The sequence below is a fragment of the Aspergillus caelatus genome, assembly GCF_009193585.1.
Source record: "Aspergillus caelatus strain CBS 763.97 unplaced genomic scaffold BDV27scaffold_192, whole genome shotgun sequence".
Classification (NCBI taxonomy): Eukaryota; Fungi; Ascomycota; class Eurotiomycetes; order Eurotiales; family Aspergillaceae; genus Aspergillus; species Aspergillus caelatus.
In genome coordinates, this window is record NW_022475455.1 from 36,388 (window position 1) to 57,324 (window position 20,937).

Sequence of the window (20,937 nt, forward strand, 5' to 3'; positions counted from 1 at the left end):
GGATTCATTGGAAACTGCTAGCTAACTATTCTCTCGGTACATGCAAGGTGGTCTATGCCTTTCTTGGCCTAGCATAAGCTGGCTTGTTGTAGTTTGTTACACACTAGTCTGTCTTTGGTATAGCCGATGCGACACAATAGCTACTTTGTGATACAATCAAGTCCTACGACGTGGTCACTACTCACACCCAGTAGTTGTCAGCAAATTTTCGTTTCTTTTCTTTTATTTATATAAATATCCATATTTCAGTTTGGCAATGATTCATGCAAATGGGAAAGCTGAAGAAAAGTGAATATCGTTGTGGAACCGATAAGCAAAGGGCTGAGAAGACAATCCACATCGTCAAGCATATTCCAAATGCAACGTCTAGATCATACATCGAGATTCAAAAAACGAAAAAAAATGATCGTTAAATTCAGCAGAAGCACGTATTCATATCAAACGAAAATTCTATGAGACGGAGGTCCCGAATAATGCATTTATGAACACCCAGTTGAGTTACCTCCAGCTGCTCTTTCCGCTCTATCTGCTCTGAGCAACTCCAAACACCGTACCATCTTCGACTTTGCTTCAGTACCCAAGCGTTTCAAAGCAAGATTCACTAAGAATTCACCCCAGCCATCTAGCCACCACTCATCCTTTAACAACTCCAACGCTACTCCATAGTGACCAAGTATCACGAAAGACGTCGGTTCTCCTTGCAATAGAAGGTCGAGATAATCCGCAGGCACCATGACAGGCCACGCCATAAGGGCACCCGGATCTTCTAGTGTAGTGCACCGTCTGAGCACGTCACGTAAATGTTCGAGAGATGAGGAAAGTGTGGCGCCCACCTTTCGATCATGCGACGAAACGTTCGTATGTTGCTCTATTATCTCCTCTAATCGAGCATACAGCTCGTGGGCATGCCTCTTTGCAGATGCCTGCCGTAAGTTGCGACCTGCACCGAGCAACTGGCGCATTTCACCTTGTTCGATCCAGGGACGAGCTTGGCCCACTATGGAGCCCGCTCCGCGGACCAACTTGAAGACTTTAACCACGTCGCCTTCATCCAGGGTATCCAAGGAAGATGTTGGATGTTCTGCAGCATAAGCGAAGATAACAACAAGACACGAAAAGGCGAACAGGGCATGACAGTTTTCCGATGTCACGTTACTGAGGAGTGGTGTGCATAGTGTTAAAGAGAGATCGTTGTGTCTAATGGCCGCTTCTGTGTATTTCCGTCGGCGCTCCGGTAGGCATTTGTGTCCAATATGCAAAGCCGAGACAGCCAGCAGGCTGTGCATCAAGAACGGATAGGATAGGGCCACATCCGGGACAGTAATGCGAAACAAGTCTTGGATTGAGTTATTGTGCGCTAAAGATGCGGCTGTAGTCGTGTGCCAATGGTGCAGGAGTTCGAGATCCAGCAGCGGAATTGTTGCAGCGGAGTGCAACCCCGGGCTGGGGCTACTTAACTGCGGCGGATACTGTTGCAGTGGGTTTATGGGTAACGGTACCTGGCTAAGAAAGGCACAGACGATTTGCTTTTTTCGACAGGAGCCACAACTAGGGCGAGCTTCGTCACACTTGATTCGACGCTGTTTACATTGAGTGCAACCATGGTGGGATTTGGTGTGAGACCGTCGCGACGGCATGGCTTCGATCAGTTCTAGACGCCTTCCTTGTTGGGGTGACAGGCACCTCGCTTAAAGAAAGGGTGAACGTCAAATCTGTCTGGGATCGAACGACCAGCTTCCAACAATGTGGCTTATCGGGGTCGGGAAGTGGAGACTGGAGAGTATCAAGTCTATCGATACTTCGGAGATTCTTCGAAGGAGGCCAATTCTTGGCATCAGCCCCGTAAACTATGCCTTTTTAGGCATGGTTTTCGGCAGTGGGGATTTCTTCGCTTGCATTCCCATGAGGCAATTGGTCCGGCGCAGCACAGATGGGTCGTAAAAACGTCTAAGCCCTGTTCAGGAGATATTGGCAAATTTTATGCTTCATGTCCACAACGGGAACGAACGGTTGCTGCCTACCATGAAGGGTCCTCCATTCATGATTCCTCTTGGTCCAAGACAAAAGTATTGGCTAATCTGGCATGGCACAACTTAAGGTTATTCCTCGATAGGGCCGTTGTGAATCAATCCCCAGTAAATTGTGCAACTACATTCTGTTGACCCACTGAGGCCCCACAATTCGGATACGCATACGCGATGAACCATAACCCCTTTAAGCACCCCTGGCGTTCTCTTTTCTACATTCGGTATAGTTTTCGAGATCGTGTTTATAGTATTCTAGGAATTTTTCTTTTTTTAACGGCCCAGAATATGTGGCAGGAACACTCGTCGACCTTTAAATATGAATCCAGTCATCAAGCTCAAAGAACTTCAGTCAATTAATCCACTCACAATAGAAATCGGTTCGCTTGGGGAGGCAATATGACACCACTACAACCACGAGACGGCTTTAAACTGTTCTACTATGACCCATCCCTTGCAGCAGCAGTAATCTTCATAATATGTTTTCTGGCAACCACAATATTACATACGTACCAGCTTTTTCGAACACGAACGTGGTTTTTCATACCGTTCCTGTTGGGTGGTTACTGTATGCGCTGATCTCAACTGTGTCTCTAGTATAACGCGACAGAATTGTGCTAACACTCAATCACAGTTGAATGGATAGGATATGTTGCACGTGCCGTGGCCTGTAACCAAACGCCCAACTGGACACTTGGGCCGTACATCGTACAAGCCGTCCTGACTCTAGTGGCACCAGCCTTGTTCGCAGCCAGCATCTACATGGAACTGGGCAGAATGATTGTCGTTTTAGGCGCAGAAAAGCACAGTATGATCCGCGTCAAATGGATGACCAAGATCTTCGTGGCGGGAGATGTCCTGTCCTTCCTTATGCAATCCGCCGGTAAGACGCAAAATGATAACATCTACTTGGATCACTCAGCTTACGCACGATACTAGGAGCCGGAATGATGGGCGTAAAATCCAAGATTGCTGAGAATGGACCGAATATTATCGTCGGCGGTCTTGTCGTCCAAATTATTTTCTTCGGCTTCTTCATGATATCATCTGCAGTCTTTCATATGCGTATGAACCGTGATCCTGTATCGGATGGCGGTGCTGGCTTCAATTGGCGACGACTTCTTTATGCGCTCTATGGTGCTAGTGCTCTTATTCTCATTCGGTCCATCTTCCGTCTTATCGAATATGCGCAGGGAAATGGTGGATACTTGGTGGCTCATGAGTGGTTCATGTATATTTTTGATGCGTTATTGATGTTTGGAACGATGTTGATCTTCCATGTCGAGCATCCTAGTGAGCTGAATGCGTGGTTGAAAGGCAGCGGCGTTGTTTGTAGGGGTATAATCCGGTTTGAGAGGATTGGGGGGAGTGGCATGATGATGTCCTAGTTTCCTTACACTTACTTTGCATTGGAGCGATAGATAATTAGACAATATTGCCGGACACGAACGCCATTGTTTCCCTAATTAAAATGATACTCGGAAGGAGATTGGCGTAAAATACCTGCTGCCGTCTATAAACTGCAGTACTTCTTTCGTAGTACATCGGAGCTTGTCCTTTAAAATGTGGCCAATTACCGCCCATGGTGAACAACTCTTTCAGTGATATCTAACTAGGATGCTCACGGTGTGGCAATAAATGAACCCCCGATCTCCCCACCCTTTGGTGATCTTACGCCTTGTTCGGATAATTCAGATCATCTTTTGAACGACAATGGAAAAAACGTGTTCAGTAACCCATGAAAAAAGGAGACCATACTGGAGATTGCCAATATACTACCAGTTTTGTGTCAGCCTAGTACTACCATTACGTTAGTAGCTGCAAACTCCGCAATCGTCACTCACCACAGAACATATAAAGGCAATAATTGACCAACATCCCTACAAAACCTAACGCAACTAATGACCTGACCCATCCCTAATCAACCATCACAGCGACGGAAGCACGACCGAGTAACGCGTTGAAGAATCGCCTCTAATATACTATTACTACTACATTAACGATCGAGATATGGGAAAACCCGGACCCCATCGACCACGACTACTCTTTCGTTCAAGCTCGCAGAAATTGATGACAACCTCAATCGCCAATACATACAGCTGGGCAATATGATCAAAGGCATCGACGACCTGGATAATCTTATCTTTAACCCACATGCAGTAATTTCACGAGAAGGCCTCAGCATAGAGTCCATGAGCCTGCAGGGCGTTGCCTAAAGCATTCCATGTCCAGATCGCTTGGTGGGCCTGATCTAATACCTGTTGGGTATAGCTTAAATCGTCTGACACTGAAGAAGGATAAGCTTCTTGCGGAACCAGTCACGGCTGCATCCTGTCCCAAGAAACTGCTTTCTTTTGATATCGACTTCCCTTTGGGTGTTAGTGACCAGAGTGCAAGTGATACGGATTCATTAAATCTGATGGAATAGAAGATGTTGCGGAGATAATTTACAACGAGTGCCAAGGATATATCTCCAAATCTTATTAGATAATTTTCTTTTGCATAGATAGCAATTTAACATAAACATACCACGAGTCTTGTACTATTTCTACGGCTGATACACGGACAAGAGGGTGAACTGAACCCCCGAACCGAGACATCAGCTTGATTTATACCAAGTGGGTTGTGCATAAGTAGCACTGGAACAAGCAATAAGGACCCACGCATGGGGGTCTGTAAACCACCTCTGATTGGTCAGTAGCCAGAGTAAGCTCAATAACTGCGCGTCCTTATCAGTCTAAGAAGAATCAAGACGTCGCCAACCTGTTTCCCTCTTCCGCCCCCACGTTGGCTATGTCTCTCACCTCTCTGGTTCGGCCCTTCATCTGTCTATCAGACCATCTTCTCACACCTTCTTTTCGTTGCTCCCATCCTCTTATATCCAACCCTCGACCATGGAATCAACGAACAGCACGCCAATGGCAATCTACCAAAAGGACGTGGAAAGCATCAATGCTGACGCCCAGAGCCTTCTGGAAAGGTATAGCGGCCTTTCGCCGTCAGAGGTCATTCCACATGTGCTATCACTGGTACGTCCCCCTCGCCTAGTCCCCGTGTCTATGTAGTAACCCTTCCATTAGCGGGACGAAGCCTTCAAAGTCTACCACTACCCCTGCATCGGTCAGCTGCGCTTTTTGGCCTTCAATTTCCCCCGTATGCCATTCTACCAACGAATTTTGGAACGCCTACGAGCAGATCCATCCACCAACTTCCTCGACGCCGGGTGCTGTTTCGGACAGGAGATCCGTCACCTGGTAGATCAGGGCATCCCTGGCAAGCAGCTGTTCGGGTGTGACCTCGAGCAGGTATTCATTGACCTCGGATACCAGCTCTTCCGAGACAAAGACCGTCTGGAAGCGACCTTTGCGACGGGTGATCTCACCGCAGACGATTCCGCGTTCGCAGGGAGCCCGTTATCCCAGAACCTGGCAGGAAAAATCGATATCATCTTCGCAAGCTCTTTGCTCCACTTATGGGACTATGATACGCAGGTCCGGGCTGCGATCCGTCTGGTTCAGCTGTGTCGGGACAAACCAGGCGTCATGATCACTGGGCGCCAGCTTGGGAGCCGGCTAGGCGGGCATTACCCTATACACGGTGTGGATGACAAATCCTTGCACTATCGGCATAATGTCGAATCACTAAAGGGGTTTTGGCGCGATGTTGAACTTGCTACCCAGACGCGGTGGAAGCTTGAGGCGAGCTTCTTTGTGGACCCTGCGGTGGAGCAGGTGAAGAATGTTGTTCCGGATTATGATAGTAATGCGACGATGATATGCTGGTGCATGACTAGAGAGTGAATTTTTTTTTTTCTTTTTTTTTTCTTTTTTTTTGTTTTGGACTAGGCATGTTATGTTATGACTGTTGGGGACCATCGAATAGGTATTGAGATCTATATAGTGCCAAGATTACCAGGATTTGAGAATATTGATCACGGGATTGTTGTCTGACATTGAAGTTACTAGAAAGGTGAAGAGAGTTGTTTTGCGATGTAGTATTAGAGAAAACCGTTCAAATGTCCTATGTTGATGCCGACAGTGGGCTAAAAAGGCGTGCTGTTGAGTTACTTGACTGATAAGATAACGGAGTTCGATTCCCGATCATGAGCCTGACACGTGACCCGTGCTCATCTACGACTTGGAACCCTTAAGAAATGCATGGCACCTAAATACTAGTACTATAGAATATATGCCGGTCCGAGATTATGAACGTAAATTATACAAGTATAGGAGTAGTAGAAGCACACCTATGCAGACGCTTGTGGATTTTGAGCTTGTGTTAGGTCATGCTTGAGCATATGGTTCAATTATATATATTCACTGTGTGCCAGAATACAACTACCCTTCGCAGGGAGGAAAAGAAAAGAAAAATAAAGAAAACGGAAAGCCCTCAGAAAGGAAGATGTATCCATGTTACGCTTAAGGAGACATATCCTGCATAGTCTCCGTACACAACCAATCCAACTCCACCATCATATCAGGATCAATGGGAAACCCACTCCCGGCCGGGTCAAACGCGCGAACATCTTCTTCACCAACAAGTACGCCAGACTCACTTGAACCAGGATCAGGCTCGGTTGATATACGGGGTTTCTTTGAAGTCGGAAAGAAAGACTGCGATTGACTTTGTGACTGAGACACAGCCCGCTTCGCAGATTTATACGAACGGACCCGCGATTCCCATCGTCGCTGCAGGCTTATGAGAAAGTTCTGGGCCCTCTTGGCACTCTCCCATGATATCCCGAATTCCTCCAGTGCCCGGAAGCAAACGCTAAGATACGCTGATATTTCTTGATCTCCTTCACGTTTGAGGCTTGCTATTGTGGCAAATATTAGCATTAGTGCGGCGGAGCAGGTGATGGAGACGGCTTGAACGTTCATGCGACGGAATGTGTACTGGGCTTCGTAGAGGTGGAGAAGTTGGGCGATGGCGATTGCGGATTCGATGCACATCTTTCGAGCATGAACGTGGCCTGGGCCTTGGGGTGGTTGGGGTTGGATGTAGCGTTTCGAGATCCATGGGCGGTGGGCGTGGATGATGGTCTGGTGATATTGCATGCTGGTTTGTATGTCAGTGTATGTATTTCAGAACTTGTGTTTCACTAGCTTACTGGAGAAGTAAGATATGAGGCAGGACAGGGGCATCTGTGTTATCAAGATCGATTTGGAGCACCTCGGGAAGGTTGGCTTTCCATTTTAGGAGTCGGTCTGTGGTGTTCTCGTTCAAACCCTGGAGAATACGTTTTGAGACACGGGAGCATCCATAACTAGACTGGTTAGGGTGAGAAGGTCCAATTTCTATTACGTTTAGTGGGGCTTACAGGATATGGCCCAGTGGAGTCATGATCTCACAAAGTTGGATCCGATGTTGGCTAAGAAGGTCGACTGGGTCTGGTACAGGAGCCGCAAGACAAGCAGGTGGTGGAGATGGAAGACCGTAAGGGACCCATTTTCGGTCGTGCTCTTTCACCTGATGGCGCCCGGGCTTGTCGACTGTGACATCCTCCATGTTGATGCGGACTGGTCTGCCGAGGAAAAACCCCCAGAGACTTGGAGACAAAACTCATCAGTAAGGATAATCAGGAATCGAACGAGTGTTCGTCTTACTGGTCCACAGTGTAAGTCCCCCAAAAGACGGTGCGACGTAGCTCCGCCTCAGCTGCATTAATCGATCCTTGAGTCACATAGTGGGCCGTGTCAATGTGCAACCCCAAGTCAAAGGCCAATCGCATGGCCATGCCTATACCAGATTGTCAACTGTGAAACTCAATTGCTGGTAATTAGGTGCTTACCACTATAGAGCCACCCTCTGGAGTTCCTCTTGCATCCAACATCGTGTGCGCTCAATACGACCATAGCTTGAATAGTTGCCAGAGTGGGTGAGTCCAGCTCGATCTCCAGAAGTGCCTTCGCTCGATCAGCGAAGAAGTCAGACACTGATCGAGGATAGGTGATGAAATCGGGATGGTATCGCGGCTCGAATGCCGCTCCAAGGCAGCACCTTCGATAGTTAGCCAGAACCGTTCCCATCATGTCGGTATATTCCAACTACTAAGTTCTTACATGGCGTTTGTCAGGGCCTCAGAGTAGTAAGGCGTTTCCTCCATTTTCGTGCGCCACTGTTGCCTTGCTGGCTCGTACATTTCCCTATCGACCACTTGAAACAACGGATTATGCCAAGTAAAATAGAGGTTGATCAGATGCTCCTCGAAACCCGCGGGAATCTCTTTATTAACACCAAGACGATCCAACACATCTGGTCCATCTTGTCGAACAGTGCGATGTATAGTCAGATTGTCCGGGGTAGGCATTCTTAGCAGATTAAAATGGGATGTTGGGCCATAGTAGCGAACATGACCGTCGGATCCTATTTGCAGGCTCCCCATCCTGTCAGATAGTTGGGTCACTAGCTCCTCTACACCTTCACTATCACTAAGATTGTCGTCCTTGGTGGAAGTGTCCTGTTGGCATCTCGGTTCATTGCTTAGTAACTGTTGGATGGAGAGTGGCAGTCGCGTCGCAGCAGGTCGCGGCTGTGCTATACTTTCTCGGTCCCCATTTTCATTGCTCGAATCTTTATTCCGTGATGGAGAGTTGCTGATCCGGCATGGTACTACCTTTGGAGATTCTGTATTGATCTCAACAAAGGTATCGTCACTGCAGTCTTGGAACAATGAATCGTCTGACGCTGCTGGTAGAGAAGCGGCGGCTTCGGAATGGGCTGGATCCTGTTGGACGTCTTTCGTGGCTTCTGGGAATGACATCAAGAATAAATTCGGATCTATCAGGTCAGGGTTCAAATCCCCGATGAAGGGATGTTCAACTTCATTGTCTGGTAATTGGTCCTGATTAGCCTTAGGGTCCGCGACGTTGCTGGGATTGCCCCCAAATCGCTTCAGCGCTGACTGCAGATCTTCCATTCCGCGCGTCTGTAGTAAATGCCGTAAAGCGGAGTCGTCCTCGTCAGACATCTTTGGCGGTTGAAGCCCTTGGTCATTGATGAATTGACATAGTTGCCCCACTCGATTTACAAGTAGATCGACTGCAAGGCGTAGCGAAAGCCTAGATAGATCAGATTCATGCATATTAGAGGTACGACCAATGGGGAACGCTTCGTGGGGACACTATGGATCGGGGATTAATGGGGCCAGTGTCGTCTCTAAAGCCACAACGGGGAAGGCGATGCTATTTGAGGTACGTACTTTCGCTTATCAACTCCTAGCTGATAGTGGCATGATCTACCTTTAATCTTGCAATGTGAGCAAATGGGTTTGGTCCCATCGCACTGTTATTGTGAGCCCCGGACTAACATAATTGTCTGGATTTGAACCTGGAATCAGGTTTCCGGGTACACGAACCTTTATTTTACTCTCACGACAAGCCAAGCAGGCTGTTGTGACATTTTTGCGCTTGTGCGATTGCTTTGTGGGCGACATATTGACAGCTCCATACGGTCCCAGCTCTTTCACTAAGGTGTATGGAGGTATGGCGCGAAGAAGTCAAAAGTCGAAGTTGTCTGTGCTCGGGATTCTGTATCCGGAGCTCGGCATGTCCCCCTCGGCCCCGCTTCCGATCGGAATCAAATGAGATCATATCAGATCGACTCCCCTGCATTTTTACTTGCAGATGCAACCCTCATGTATGCCGCAGGTATGATTGGTTTAGGGTTTCAGGTTGCTCCCTGAATAAATTAGAGTTGTCTTTACATGATCACTTCCAAAATATCCTTGAATATTCGGAAGGTGACCGTGGCTGTTAATTGAAACGGCGGAATTCGGTAAGCCTCCTTCACGTTACTAACACAAAATACTAAAAGGTCAGCATAACGATTGATTGCGGAGATCATTTAGATTTCATAAGGCCGAATAAAAGCGACCACGTGAGGCGACAGGTTCTCTGGTGTTGAGGGGCCCCTTTTTTACACGGATTGACCGTCGTCTGTCATGCAGCTGGAAAGGGAGGACAAATATGAAAAAGAAAGGAGGAAGCCAAAGCAAAAGCACACGCAAGTCCGATGAAGATTAGTAAACAATGATCCTGAGGTGAAACTCTATCTAGGGCTGGAAATGCCATAATCATACTCCGTACATGTATGCACAATGAGGTAGGGCTAACTGTCTAGAGATTTATCTGACCAACGCCAACAACGCATTTGCTCCACTCTAACTATTCCACATTTGGTCGGATGTGCCGCTGAGATCCAAAAGACTGACCGACAAACCGTAAAGTTTGCCAAGTGCTTTAGGGCTGATCTCGTGGCGGAGCACTTTTCACTTCGTATAGCTCGCTTGGCTAATCACGCGATGGAAGGTTCACATTGGTTCGTCCGTTTAGCAAGGCTGAAAGGTACCTTGGGTATACTGCACGTCTAACCTTTTATGGTATTGTATTGGGGAGCTTGAGGCCTTGGCCCCAGAGTTGTGAGCTGGTTCTGCAGCCAGATGGGAAGCCTTAGTAATGTCAGATTGCAAACATACCTTCAGGCTTCAATTTGAGAACTATAAAATCCCACATGTATATTTGGCTTGTTGCTCTTGTAAATGTTCATTCATCTTCTACGCTTGACATTACCCCACAACTACGCAACATGATATTCCTTCTATTTTTCGGCTTCGCCATCATAACTACGAGCTTAGCCTCGCCAGTATCCCAACCTCTTCCCACAGCCATCATCGATTCCGGTGCGATTGTCGGCACAACCACATCCCTCCCATCCTCTACCGCCGTCGTCAGACAGTACCTTGGAGTTCCATTTGGTGCACCACCTGTTCGCTTCAGCCCTCCAGAACCAGTTGCAAGCTGGTCGACAGTCTACAATGCGACACAATGGGGACCAGCCTGCATCCAACAAATCGGTCAAAGCACCAAAGAGTTCTTTGGCATGTTAGACCTACCCCCTCCGGCAAACGGAGAGAGCGAAGACTGCCTGAATCTCAATGTCTTCACGCCAGAATCTGCTTCGGCGGGGTCCAAGGCTGTTCTGGTATGGTTCTACGGAGGGTCTTACATGAATGGTGCTACATCTGTCAATCTATATGACGGCACCAGCTTCGCTGCCAACCAAGATGTCGTGGTAGTCACCGTCAATTATCGCACCAACTTCTTTGGATTCCCGGGTGGCGACGTTCCCGCCACGGAGCGAAACCTTGGGTAAGCACTCATTATTCTGCATTGCAACACAGGATATAAATTTAACCGAATACACCTTAGCTTCCTGGATCAACGACTCGCCCTAGATTGGGTGCAGCGCAATATCGCCGGGCTCGGTGGTGATCCGTCCAAGGTAACCATATTCGGCGAGAGCGCGGGAGGTGGCAGTGTCGATGCTCTGATCACGGCTCCCCCAGACCCAGTTCCATTCCGTGCAGCAATTATGCAGTCCGGCCAGAGCTCGATCAGCATGCCTTTGGATGGCGGCTCTGAGAAATACACAGGGTCATGGAAGAAGCTAGCAGAATTTGCCAAGTGTCCTTTAGATAATGCTCTTGAGTGTCTCCGGAAGGCCCCTGCTCTCGAGCTCAAACAGTTCGCTGAGAACGCTAGTCTTTCATTTGGCCCAGTGCCAGATGGCGGTATTACATTGTCCGCAACACCTCGCCTAGATCGCCTCCACTCATCAGAGGGAAATTCTTCCATCGCTCGCGTCCCTATTCTCATCGGGAACAATGCTGACGAACCAAAGCCTTATATCCGGGGCGTTAACGACACGAAGGCTTTCCTCGAGACACTAGATCTAGGTGAATATGCTGAGATGGTTTTGCAAGCGTATCCGTTGGGCGAACCAGGAACGCACACCGAGAACGACCGACTCTCTCTCATCGGCACCGATCTGGTTATGCACTGTCCGGCGAAGGTCTTCGCCGAAGACGGCGCCAAAGCCGGTATTCCATCTTATAGGTTCCTTTTCAATGCTAGCTTCCCGAACAATGAGGCCTTCCCGGGAAGCGGGGCATTTCATGCTGCTGAAATTGCTTTCGTGTTCGGTACTTATCCACAGGAAAATGCCACTCAGTTTGAGCATGAAGTAAGCCAGGCCATGCAGAAGGCGTGGGCGGACTTTGCGAAGGATCCAAGCCAAGGCCCCGGATGGGATGAGGGGCCCATGATTGGCGTATTTGGCGATGGAGTGAAAGCTGGGATGAGTGACGAAGGAAAGAAAGCGTTGGTTGCAGTGAACTCCGCGGCCATGGACAGAAGGTGCGAGCTTTATAAGCCGTTGTATGACCAGCTGGTGCTTTCTGGCTCTTCATAGCAGGATTAGAAACACCGGTATAGTATACATAGCGAGGGGAGGGTATGTATGTACTATGACATCATATCTCATAATAAAACATGTAACGGATAGACAATGCATCAAAACAATACCGAGCAACTAGAGAATTGACGTTGGTTATAATGGATTGCATCACTCTTTATTCCGACATCGCTACGAATGCACATTCAACTATGTAGGGGCCGAATATATCGGCGATTGACAGGTCCTAGGATATGGAGCCACCAGAATGGATTACAGGCCCCACCAAACCAGCATTTGAAGGATAGAAGCTTTGGCAGACGAATAGTATTGGCTGTCCGTGGGATATATGCGGGCTTACCCTAAGACTTGAGGTACACGAACTAGTATATTCCAGGCGGATATTTTTATTATTACAATACATAGAAGCTGGTAAGGACACCCGACATACCAATAATATTAGTCGAGAGTAACTAGTAATTTCCTCTGACCTGCAAAATATGAGCCAACGCCCAGTCCTGGTCATTTGCGTACGGGTCTAGATAGTGAGCTTTACGTCCGTCGACAGTAGCAGGATAGAGGAAAGCACAGTATCCACGCCCCTCGTCTGTGAAGAGAGCGAGGTTTGCTCGCAGAATATTCTCAGCACGGGTCTGATACGTCTTGTCCCCAGTGGCATTTGCATAGTGATGCATTGCGATACCGGTTAGAGTACTCCAGTAGTGAGGAAACGTGTCACCCCACATCCGATCCTTTCCGAACCAATATCCATCCCAGTGGCGGATTGCAATATCCTGAAGATGATAATCCGGTTGTCGGCCTCCGAATGCTTCGAGACGATCAAAGTGACTATGAGCGGCCTCAAGCCAGGACTTGACCCCAGTGGATCGGTACAACTCCAGTAAGATAATCGCAGCAGGAGCAATAATCGATTGCTCATAGTTCACCTCGGACGAGGGATAGTTCTGCCCAACCTTGGCGATCTGCTTGCCATGGCCCGTGAATAGTTCTAGCGCGCGCTGATATGCGTCTCTATTTCCGTATCCCTTTAAAAAGGTGAGACTTTCTAAGATGGGCAAACCGATGGGGTAATAGCCCGCCCCTCCTTCCGAGTAAAAGCGTTCCATAGTAGACAATAAACGCTCCACAGGCGTAGCGGTATAATTCACGTGGCTTATCACAGCCTTATTTCCTAGCTTCGCCATAGCAAGATGAAGTTGCATCACCCATGGCCAGTCATACAGACGGAGAGATGCTGTTTTGGACCCAATCGGCCAGTCATAAACGTAGCCCGATGGGTCTTGGAGCTTGTTGTTGACGTAGTCATAATAAATTCGGAGGGACTCCTCAACATCCACGTCAGAATGGTTTAGGAGCCATCGAGCTACTAATACGCCCATCCCAACGCGTTCTCGGCCTGTATTCCTGTCGGATGCAGTATCAAATGTCACTATACCCTCCATCTGGTTATCATAGACCGTATATGCGCCTGCCCTCGACCTGTCGGGGAAAGATGAGTTTAACTGTTGCTTCATGGTAATAAATTTAACACGATTCGCAATAACATGATCAATGTCACGCACGGTATTGAGGATAACGGTAGCGTTATGTCGACGGTCGCTCCGCCTCAAGGTAAACGTTAATTTCCGCTCGCCTGCAGTGTGCGCCTGTATCGAGGTAGAATACAAGCCCGTTTCACTGTGAGGCGGAATATCAACTCCATTAAAAGAGATATTGTCTCCCGGTCGCCCAAATACTGTCAAATTGACAGATTCGCCTTGAACAGCTGTCCAGAGTGATGCGTCAATATGGATAAATTGGTCTGATCGTTCAATGCTCTGTTTAAAAAAGTCTTGCCAATCATTATGCCAGAACATAGTCCAACAGATCTGACTTGTCTCCTTGCTCTCCAGAATAGGCACCTTAGGATGTATAAGAAAGAAACCACGAGTATTAGACGACGTCAATGTATTCCGCGACTCCACACTATAACCTGACAATGCCCCCTCCGTGAGAACCAGCCCAAGGTGAGGTCCTCGTAGCCCCATTCGTGTCAACTTGACCCATGACGAGCTCTCACCAGACGCCCAGATGTGCGCATGAGCCCTGTGCTCCAGGACATCTTCCGTGGAGGTATAATGGTCATTGAAAGGGAGGTAAATCCCCAGGGACTCATATCCGGCACTATTAAGACTCAGCGAATCGTTACCGGTGTTAATAAATGAATAGCATTCCTGGAAACTTCTGGAAGGTGCGTCTATCCATCTGGTAACGCTCACATTGAGCTGATCCATTGCGTAGGATGCAGTCATGCGGTCATCTCCAATCCTGAGATTAGGAGCGTTCCAAAATGCGCGGTTGAGATCTCCTAGATCTGCATAGCCTAGTCCCCATCTGCTACCGAGAGGCTGCCAGGCTGTGTTGTCTGGCCCGCTGATCCAATTCATGGAGGCATTGTCGTTTGGGTTCGTGATAGAAAGTACAGCCCCGGTGTCAGGATCGACACCGACTCGAAAGTCTTGTGATTGTATATATTGTACGCCACTAGCCGCAAGAGTGCCAGTGGCGAATAGAAGAAATGACATAAAGCTCATATTTCTTCTGTGACAGCTGTTGTAAGTTGGGCAAATTCACCAAGTGTAGATGGGATTGAGGTTCCACTTTGATAAGATCAACCCAGGGTAATAAAGTAGCTTGGTACCCCTCCGATGAGTGTAGTCCACACAGCACCGCGGCCTAATAACCCGAAAGCCTGGGGATCTTAACTCAAGTTTTTACCGGAGGGATCACCTAATAATAGTAAATATCACTGGACATTCAATTAAGGGTAGATGTTGAGGGAGACCATAATATAGAGGGTTCGGTTTAATATGATCCGAGAAAAGAGGGGCAGACTAAATCAGGAGATGGATCGACATATAACTCAACAGGAAGCTTGGCTAGGTGTCTGGAGACCAAGCCGTTAACTAGTAGAGCTCTTTCGCAGGCATACAGACTAGCCGTGGTATTAACAATATGCAACCAATAACTAGTCTCTCACAACCCCAGTATCAAGAATTGTCCTATTGTAGTTGGGCTCAAGGACCAATTGGGAATGAACTAAGTGAGGATGCGGAGGTCTGGGATGGGTAATAGGCTAATGATGAGAGAGTACACTAGCTTCAGTCATAGAGCAAACGAGAGCCCCGCCACGAATATCCAACGCATCAAGGAATCCATGGCGCTTCATCAAGCTGGTTATGTGGCGTGAACTTGGCCATATCTACTACTTCACTACACCATCCATATCTGTACTAGGAGACTTGTACACACGTTTGGCAGCTACGAAATATGAGGCAGTCGAATGGCAAAGCTTGTATAATCTGCAGCCCTTACAGGATGCCTACCCTGTCTATTCAGCCTTTGTCTATTAGGGCAGAACATCCTTCTTGCCTACTTTATATATTCAATCCAATATGTAGGTATTGTCAGACAGTTCACAACAAATGGTACGCGACTAGACCCCGATTTAGAACAATTGAGACCGTACCGATCCAGCTACCACCCAGAATAGTGATTAAATCAGTTACTTCCAAGCTGTGCTAAAAACTATATTCTATAGTAACGCAGCGTTGAGATTTCCACACCGTACACCAAAAGCTGTGGTAGAATAAGCTGACTCTTATTATTAGATCAACTCCAAACGGAAGGAAAGGATCAAGATATGGCCCACTTGAACGACGAAGCTATGCAATTAAAGCAATCAAACGATCGAAGGGTAAACATTCAATCACAGATATAGGATTAATGCTCCGTGCCCAATACGACTCCACCCAGCTTGAGCAATGTAAAGTGACTACAATAGCTGTTGAAAAATTATAGTTGAATAAAAATTAAAAAAAAAAAAGGAAAAGGAAAAACATACAACAGGAGGGATTCGCTGGTGGTCACCCACCCAACTACTAACCTCCCGGCGTGTGGCTTAAGTACGGCTGAGCGGACGGGAAGCCCTGTTCTCCACACCCTATGGTCGTATGTACTATTTTGTAAGATGTCGAAAATTATATAGTAAAGCTAACACATTGTCACCAAACTAACAGACATTATGCTCTACTGTCTCGGTGCGAAATTAATGGAACTGCACTCCGATCTTTAATCCCTCAGGAGGTTATATAGACTGCATCGTGTAGACAAAACAACCGCCAACAAGTTAAGCTAGAGGAACCCACAATATAAGATAGCCCCAGAATGAGTTTCATTGCTCTATTGTGTAGTACACACTAATCATTCTGCGATTGACGTATACGGACCCATGAAGCTGAATTATCTTAGAAGCATAGTAGCCCCCAGTATTCTCTAACCCTTATCTCAATAGTTAACCGTATCGCGCTCTGTGATAATGTGACCATCCTTGAGGCGGGAGCATGGAAATTCATTCCACTAATACCTCGGCTCTTGATAACCTTCCCTCTGCTTAGGTCAACTGGAATGCATTAGTTACACGTTTCCCCGCATCGCGTCCGCAGAAGAACTCTTGGGCCATTCTTATCTGAATATCAAATTCTCGTCTCTCTACGTGCCTTATCATTCGTACCCTATCGGAATAACCAGCGAACCATAGTGCAACCGATCTTTCGATTCGTCATTATAGGGTCTTATCTACAAGTCACGTACCTGTCTGGGGAACTCCTCACTGGCGTACGCATAAATTGCTGTCCATTTAACCTGTGACACTCTGGAAGCTAAAGTAGTATTTTCCATCATTTCAAATAACTTTCCGTCCCGCATCTTAATTCTGTAAACGTCCAAGAGAAGGCCCCTGATCCACACTGGCATTCTCCTACAAGCAGACTTGCTTCCCTGGTGAATAATGTCACTTTTATTCAAACATCTTCTAGAATGGATCAGGCTTCCGGCAGTGGAAGGACATATAGAGCAGTCGCAGTGGGTTAATGAAGGTGAGATGGAGAAGTCACATTGATACAATATCGATGACTGAAAGCTCCCCGTTTAGATCTACTGCCTACACCACCAGAAAAACGGAGTCAGTTCAACATCGTCCATCTCACATTTCTACCAGCTGACCTTGGATAGCCTGGCGTTGGTGGAATTATGTCACCCTCTATTGGTCCATCAATTTCACCAACTGGACCCTGGGATCCGTATGTCTTTGTTCCATTTCACCTGAGATTCTGCGTTTTACTAACCTGAGTAGTCAATGATCGGAATAGGCCTAAGTTGGTGGCAGTCTATTGTCGTCATCTTCGTCTCGCAACTCATTTGCTCCATCGCCATGGCCTTCAACTCGCGTGCGGCGAGTGTATACCACATTGGTTACCCTTGTGTCGCACGCAGCGTCTTTGGCATGTGGGGGAGCTATTACTTTGTCGGGGCCAGAGCCGTGATGGCTGTTATTTGGTACGGAGTGCAAGGTAAGCCAGCATGCAAATCTTCAATGGAAGCACCATTTTGACCATAGAAGTGTATTACGGTGCGGAGTATATGTACAACATCTTGCGCGCCATCTTCGGGCATCATTTTACAGATATTCCAAATCGGCTTCCCACGAGCGCTGGCATCACTTCCTCTCTCATGCTAGCCTTCTTCCTTTGTTGGCTGGTTCAGCTTCCATTCTGTCACTTCCGGCCGTATCAGCTTCGCAAATTCTTCTGGTTCAAAAGCATCGTCTCGCTTCCATCTATGTTTGGCTTGTTCATATGGGCCATGGTTGATACAAAAGGCAGAATAGGGAGCCTTTCTACATCTACCTCACGATCATCTAGCGCAACAGCGTGGTTGATTTTAGCTGGCATAAATAGTGGAATCGGGTATGCTGCATCTATCATTCGGTCGCTTTTATATTGATGGCAAGATAGCAACTTGGCAAACCTGATCACCAATCAACCGGACTATAGTCGCTGGTCTAACACCCCCAATGCGTCTGTTTGGACCCAGCTGGTATTTCATTGACCATTCCACACCCGATAATTCAAAATATAGATGCTCGTTGACACCAGGTGTAGATCGTTACTCCTATATCGGTAACATTGTCCGCCAGCTTCGGAATTATCGCGACCACTGCTGTTAACTCAAAATATGGCACCAACATATGGTTCGGCTTCCCTTCCCGCATACGGTGTTATCTTATCCCTGCTCACCTCGTTTAGGAACCAGTGGGACTTAATGAACCTAATCTTAGACCATTATTGGTCTTCTGGAGCCCGGTTTGCAGTGTTCCTTTGTGCTTTTGCGTGGTTAGTACAAATTGTGGGCACCAATATCGCCGCCAACATGATATCTTTTGGCGCAGATTCTTCTATGCTCCTGCCCGCATATATTGATATGCGTCGTGGTCAGTATATTGTCGAGTTTCTCGCTTGGGCGGTTTGTCCCTGGAAGATCCTCGCATCAGCTACCAAATTCCAGGACTTTCTTAGTGGATACGCTCTCTTCATGGTTTGTGCTCTTGCTTTTGAAGGAGGATTACCCCGTTTCACTAACAGTCCTGCAGTCCAGTGTTGTTGCTATCATGTTATGCGATTGTAAGTATCTGTATCCGTTGCTACTACTCTCGATCCTTTCGAGATTCCTGACGTATGTAGACTTCTTATTGACAAAGGGCACTGTGGTGATTCCTTCCTTGTATAATCCCACAAACACCAACGAGAATTACTACTACCACGGTGGATGGAATTTACAGGCCCTCGCAGCCTATATCGTTGGCATTGCACTCCCCTTCCCAGGCTTTTGCGGTGTCTTGGGTGCTAGCGTTTCCACGGCAGCCTCGCATATTATGGATATCGCCTGGGTTACATCATTCGTGACATCGTTCATCGTTTACTTCGCAATCTGTTGGATCTGGCCAACTCAGAATATGAAATTCGTGAGAGAGAGAGGATATTCCTTTGAGCAGGCTGCCCCCAGAAATTCTTACTGTGATTCTGGGCCTTCAAAGGACGAGGAGACTATCTGCGATAATGTCATTAGCAGCACGAACTTCAAAGAAAGGGTTGAAATCTGATTCACAGCTAGGGTTTGCTTTCCCACTCTCAGTGTACCAACCATACTTTTCTCCACACATGGCATGAATAACAGTCTTCATCCTAGTTTTGATTTAAACGTCAACTACAATGCTCGGGATAATGAAGATCAGGCGAAGCGGAAATAAAAGCATTAAGATATGGCCTACTTGAGTGAGGAAGCTATACAAATAATTTACTCAAAAACCCGCAGGGTAAACAATCAATCGCAGATATAGAATTACAGTCGCCTTCTCCCATTGTACTATTTGGCAAGGCTGCAAGGAGCTCATTTATCAGGCACAATCCAACCATCGACAAGCTTGCCCATTTTTTCCAACCGCTTTGGTCCAAAGTTAACCCCCTCAATGCGTGCAGCAGACTTGTCAGGCATTGTCACACTAACATCGATTAATCAGCATGTTCATTAACTAGGATCGCTAGCCGGGATATAATTACTGGTAAATAACACTGTTTGTACCGGCAGTAGCCTGTGGGGTGTTGAGGCGAGCCACCCGCCCTCCCAATTTGGCAATCTCAGAAATATACCTACGAACATGAAGCATTAGAACCACCAACAGAGCTATGTTAACGCTATTAAATACCTCTTCTCCCATTGCGTGACCACCTGCTTTAATTCGTTCTTCTGGAACAGCAGTCGCATAGCCTATAACGATTAGTAGTGTCCATGCATAGGTAGGTTGGATGAACCAACGTAGGTCTTCGGCATCTTGGAAAGGTTTGAGGATTTGCTGCAAAATTGACTCTCAATGACCGAATTCTGGGGTATCTGAAGATTCAAATGGAAATTTCCCTCGAGCTCAACGAATTTTATCGCTCAACAAATTGTGGGGCGGACACGTCAATCGATCACCTTCTATTGTGACGTGTCCAAAAAGATAAAGCAACTAGCAACGGAGTGCTATTCTGGACTCAGTATGTACATGGCTCAGAGCTATTATTCACCGGTAAACTGCCAGTGTCGATTTGCTATTGTTAAATGATCCTTACAAATCCAGGCCTTCTTATTGTCTTGAAAATGTAGATTTATCCCATGTTGTTGTTTCCCCCCATTGAGGAGTGGAACGCGATATTGAGACAAGCTCAAGTGTGGCCATGGAATCAATGCAGGCTCTCAGCTATCTAATATATTGAAAAAGGACGTGACCTTAGGCGTTGAGGTCGCAAATCCTAAATCCGCTTAAATCCGTCTCTCATGCGCTTATCACCACCGCTTTAGCGGTGTAGATCAGTTCTACGACTGGTTGCGTCGAAGGATAAGCCGCTAAATCCGATAGAGCTTAGAAGAGAAATCGGTGCGCAACCCCCGGAGGTTTTAAGAAGCATTTGATGAGGCTCTACACTCAGGTGGAGCTATGTGTAGGGTGAACATCATTTCTTTTTTGTCATTTTTGTGCGCAAAGCAAAAGGGCTACTACTGCATTTTATACGCCATATCCATACATCTCCATCATCATAGTCTAACACCGGATGCAGGTGAATAATTAGAGGAGACAGGAAACCCCAATAACAGCACAGCATCAAACTACCGCCAATAACATGAATTGAGTGCTCACTGTAAACTAATTGGGATTCTGCAAACCTCCATTGTGAAGTCTTCTCCCACAGCCATCTCGGATGTTACTTGTATAAGTCTCAGCTGGCATACTAACAACCCCTAT

General features: G+C 47.1%; 8 protein-coding genes across 8 annotated transcripts; 4 read left to right on the top strand and 4 right to left on the bottom strand.

Annotated features, from left to right (window-relative positions):
- Positions 1 to 311: 311 nt before the first annotated feature.
- BDV27DRAFT_133787 (Zn(II)2Cys6 transcription factor) lies at positions 312 to 1,697 on the bottom strand. Its single transcript, XM_032068166.1, has one exon. The coding sequence runs from the start codon at positions 1,635 to 1,637 to the stop codon at positions 480 to 482; it is 1,158 nt and encodes a 385-aa protein (XP_031924014.1). The 5' UTR covers positions 1,638 to 1,697; the 3' UTR covers positions 312 to 479.
- Positions 1,698 to 2,423: 726 nt separating this feature from the next.
- On the top strand, positions 2,424 to 3,412 carry BDV27DRAFT_148264 (RTA1 domain-containing protein; the record flags this gene model as incomplete). The annotated part of the gene is made up of 3 exons (XM_032070886.1): positions 2,424 to 2,592; positions 2,659 to 2,907; positions 2,964 to 3,412. The coding sequence occupies 3 exons, from the start codon at positions 2,424 to 2,426 to the stop codon at positions 3,410 to 3,412; spliced, it is 867 nt and encodes a 288-aa protein (XP_031924015.1).
- Positions 3,413 to 4,918: 1,506 nt separating this feature from the next.
- BDV27DRAFT_161201 (class I SAM-dependent methyltransferase) lies at positions 4,919 to 5,824 on the top strand (the record flags this gene model as incomplete). Its single annotated transcript, XM_032073172.1, has 2 exons — positions 4,919 to 5,053; positions 5,105 to 5,824. 2 exons carry the CDS (start codon positions 4,919 to 4,921, stop codon positions 5,822 to 5,824), a joined length of 855 nt encoding a protein of 284 aa, XP_031924016.1.
- A 618-nt stretch (positions 5,825 to 6,442) lies between these two features.
- Positions 6,443 to 9,459, bottom strand: BDV27DRAFT_167337 (transcription factor domain-containing protein; the record flags this gene model as incomplete). Its single annotated transcript, XM_032074452.1, has 9 exons — positions 6,443 to 6,578; positions 6,639 to 7,082; positions 7,135 to 7,290; positions 7,345 to 7,572; positions 7,631 to 7,763; positions 7,816 to 8,024; positions 8,087 to 9,085; positions 9,226 to 9,308; positions 9,382 to 9,459. The coding sequence occupies 9 exons, from the start codon at positions 9,457 to 9,459 to the stop codon at positions 6,443 to 6,445; spliced, it is 2,466 nt and encodes an 821-aa protein (XP_031924017.1).
- Positions 9,460 to 10,610: 1,151 nt separating this feature from the next.
- Positions 10,611 to 12,275, top strand: BDV27DRAFT_167338 (carboxylesterase/lipase family protein; the record flags this gene model as incomplete). The annotated part of the gene is made up of 2 exons (XM_032074453.1): positions 10,611 to 11,173; positions 11,234 to 12,275. The coding sequence occupies 2 exons, from the start codon at positions 10,611 to 10,613 to the stop codon at positions 12,273 to 12,275; spliced, it is 1,605 nt and encodes a 534-aa protein (XP_031924018.1).
- A 455-nt stretch (positions 12,276 to 12,730) lies between these two features.
- On the bottom strand, positions 12,731 to 14,851 carry BDV27DRAFT_161204 (uncharacterized protein; the record flags this gene model as incomplete). The annotated part of the gene is made up of 1 exon (XM_032073173.1): positions 12,731 to 14,851. One exon carries the CDS (start codon positions 14,849 to 14,851, stop codon positions 12,731 to 12,733), a length of 2,121 nt encoding a protein of 706 aa, XP_031924019.1.
- Positions 14,852 to 17,106: 2,255 nt separating this feature from the next.
- Positions 17,107 to 19,257, top strand: BDV27DRAFT_161205 (permease for cytosine/purines, uracil, thiamine, allantoin-domain-containing protein; the record flags this gene model as incomplete). The annotated part of the gene is made up of 10 exons (XM_032073174.1): positions 17,107 to 17,194; positions 17,251 to 17,280; positions 17,331 to 17,398; positions 17,452 to 17,668; positions 17,719 to 18,064; positions 18,113 to 18,194; positions 18,260 to 18,348; positions 18,404 to 18,692; positions 18,748 to 18,778; positions 18,839 to 19,257. The coding sequence occupies 10 exons, from the start codon at positions 17,107 to 17,109 to the stop codon at positions 19,255 to 19,257; spliced, it is 1,659 nt and encodes a 552-aa protein (XP_031924020.1).
- A 287-nt stretch (positions 19,258 to 19,544) lies between these two features.
- Positions 19,545 to 19,985, bottom strand: BDV27DRAFT_161206 (uncharacterized protein; the record flags this gene model as incomplete). The annotated part of the gene is made up of 4 exons (XM_032073175.1): positions 19,545 to 19,656; positions 19,715 to 19,804; positions 19,861 to 19,922; positions 19,971 to 19,985. The coding sequence occupies 4 exons, from the start codon at positions 19,983 to 19,985 to the stop codon at positions 19,545 to 19,547; spliced, it is 279 nt and encodes a 92-aa protein (XP_031924021.1).
- Positions 19,986 to 20,937: the final 952 nt, after the last annotated feature.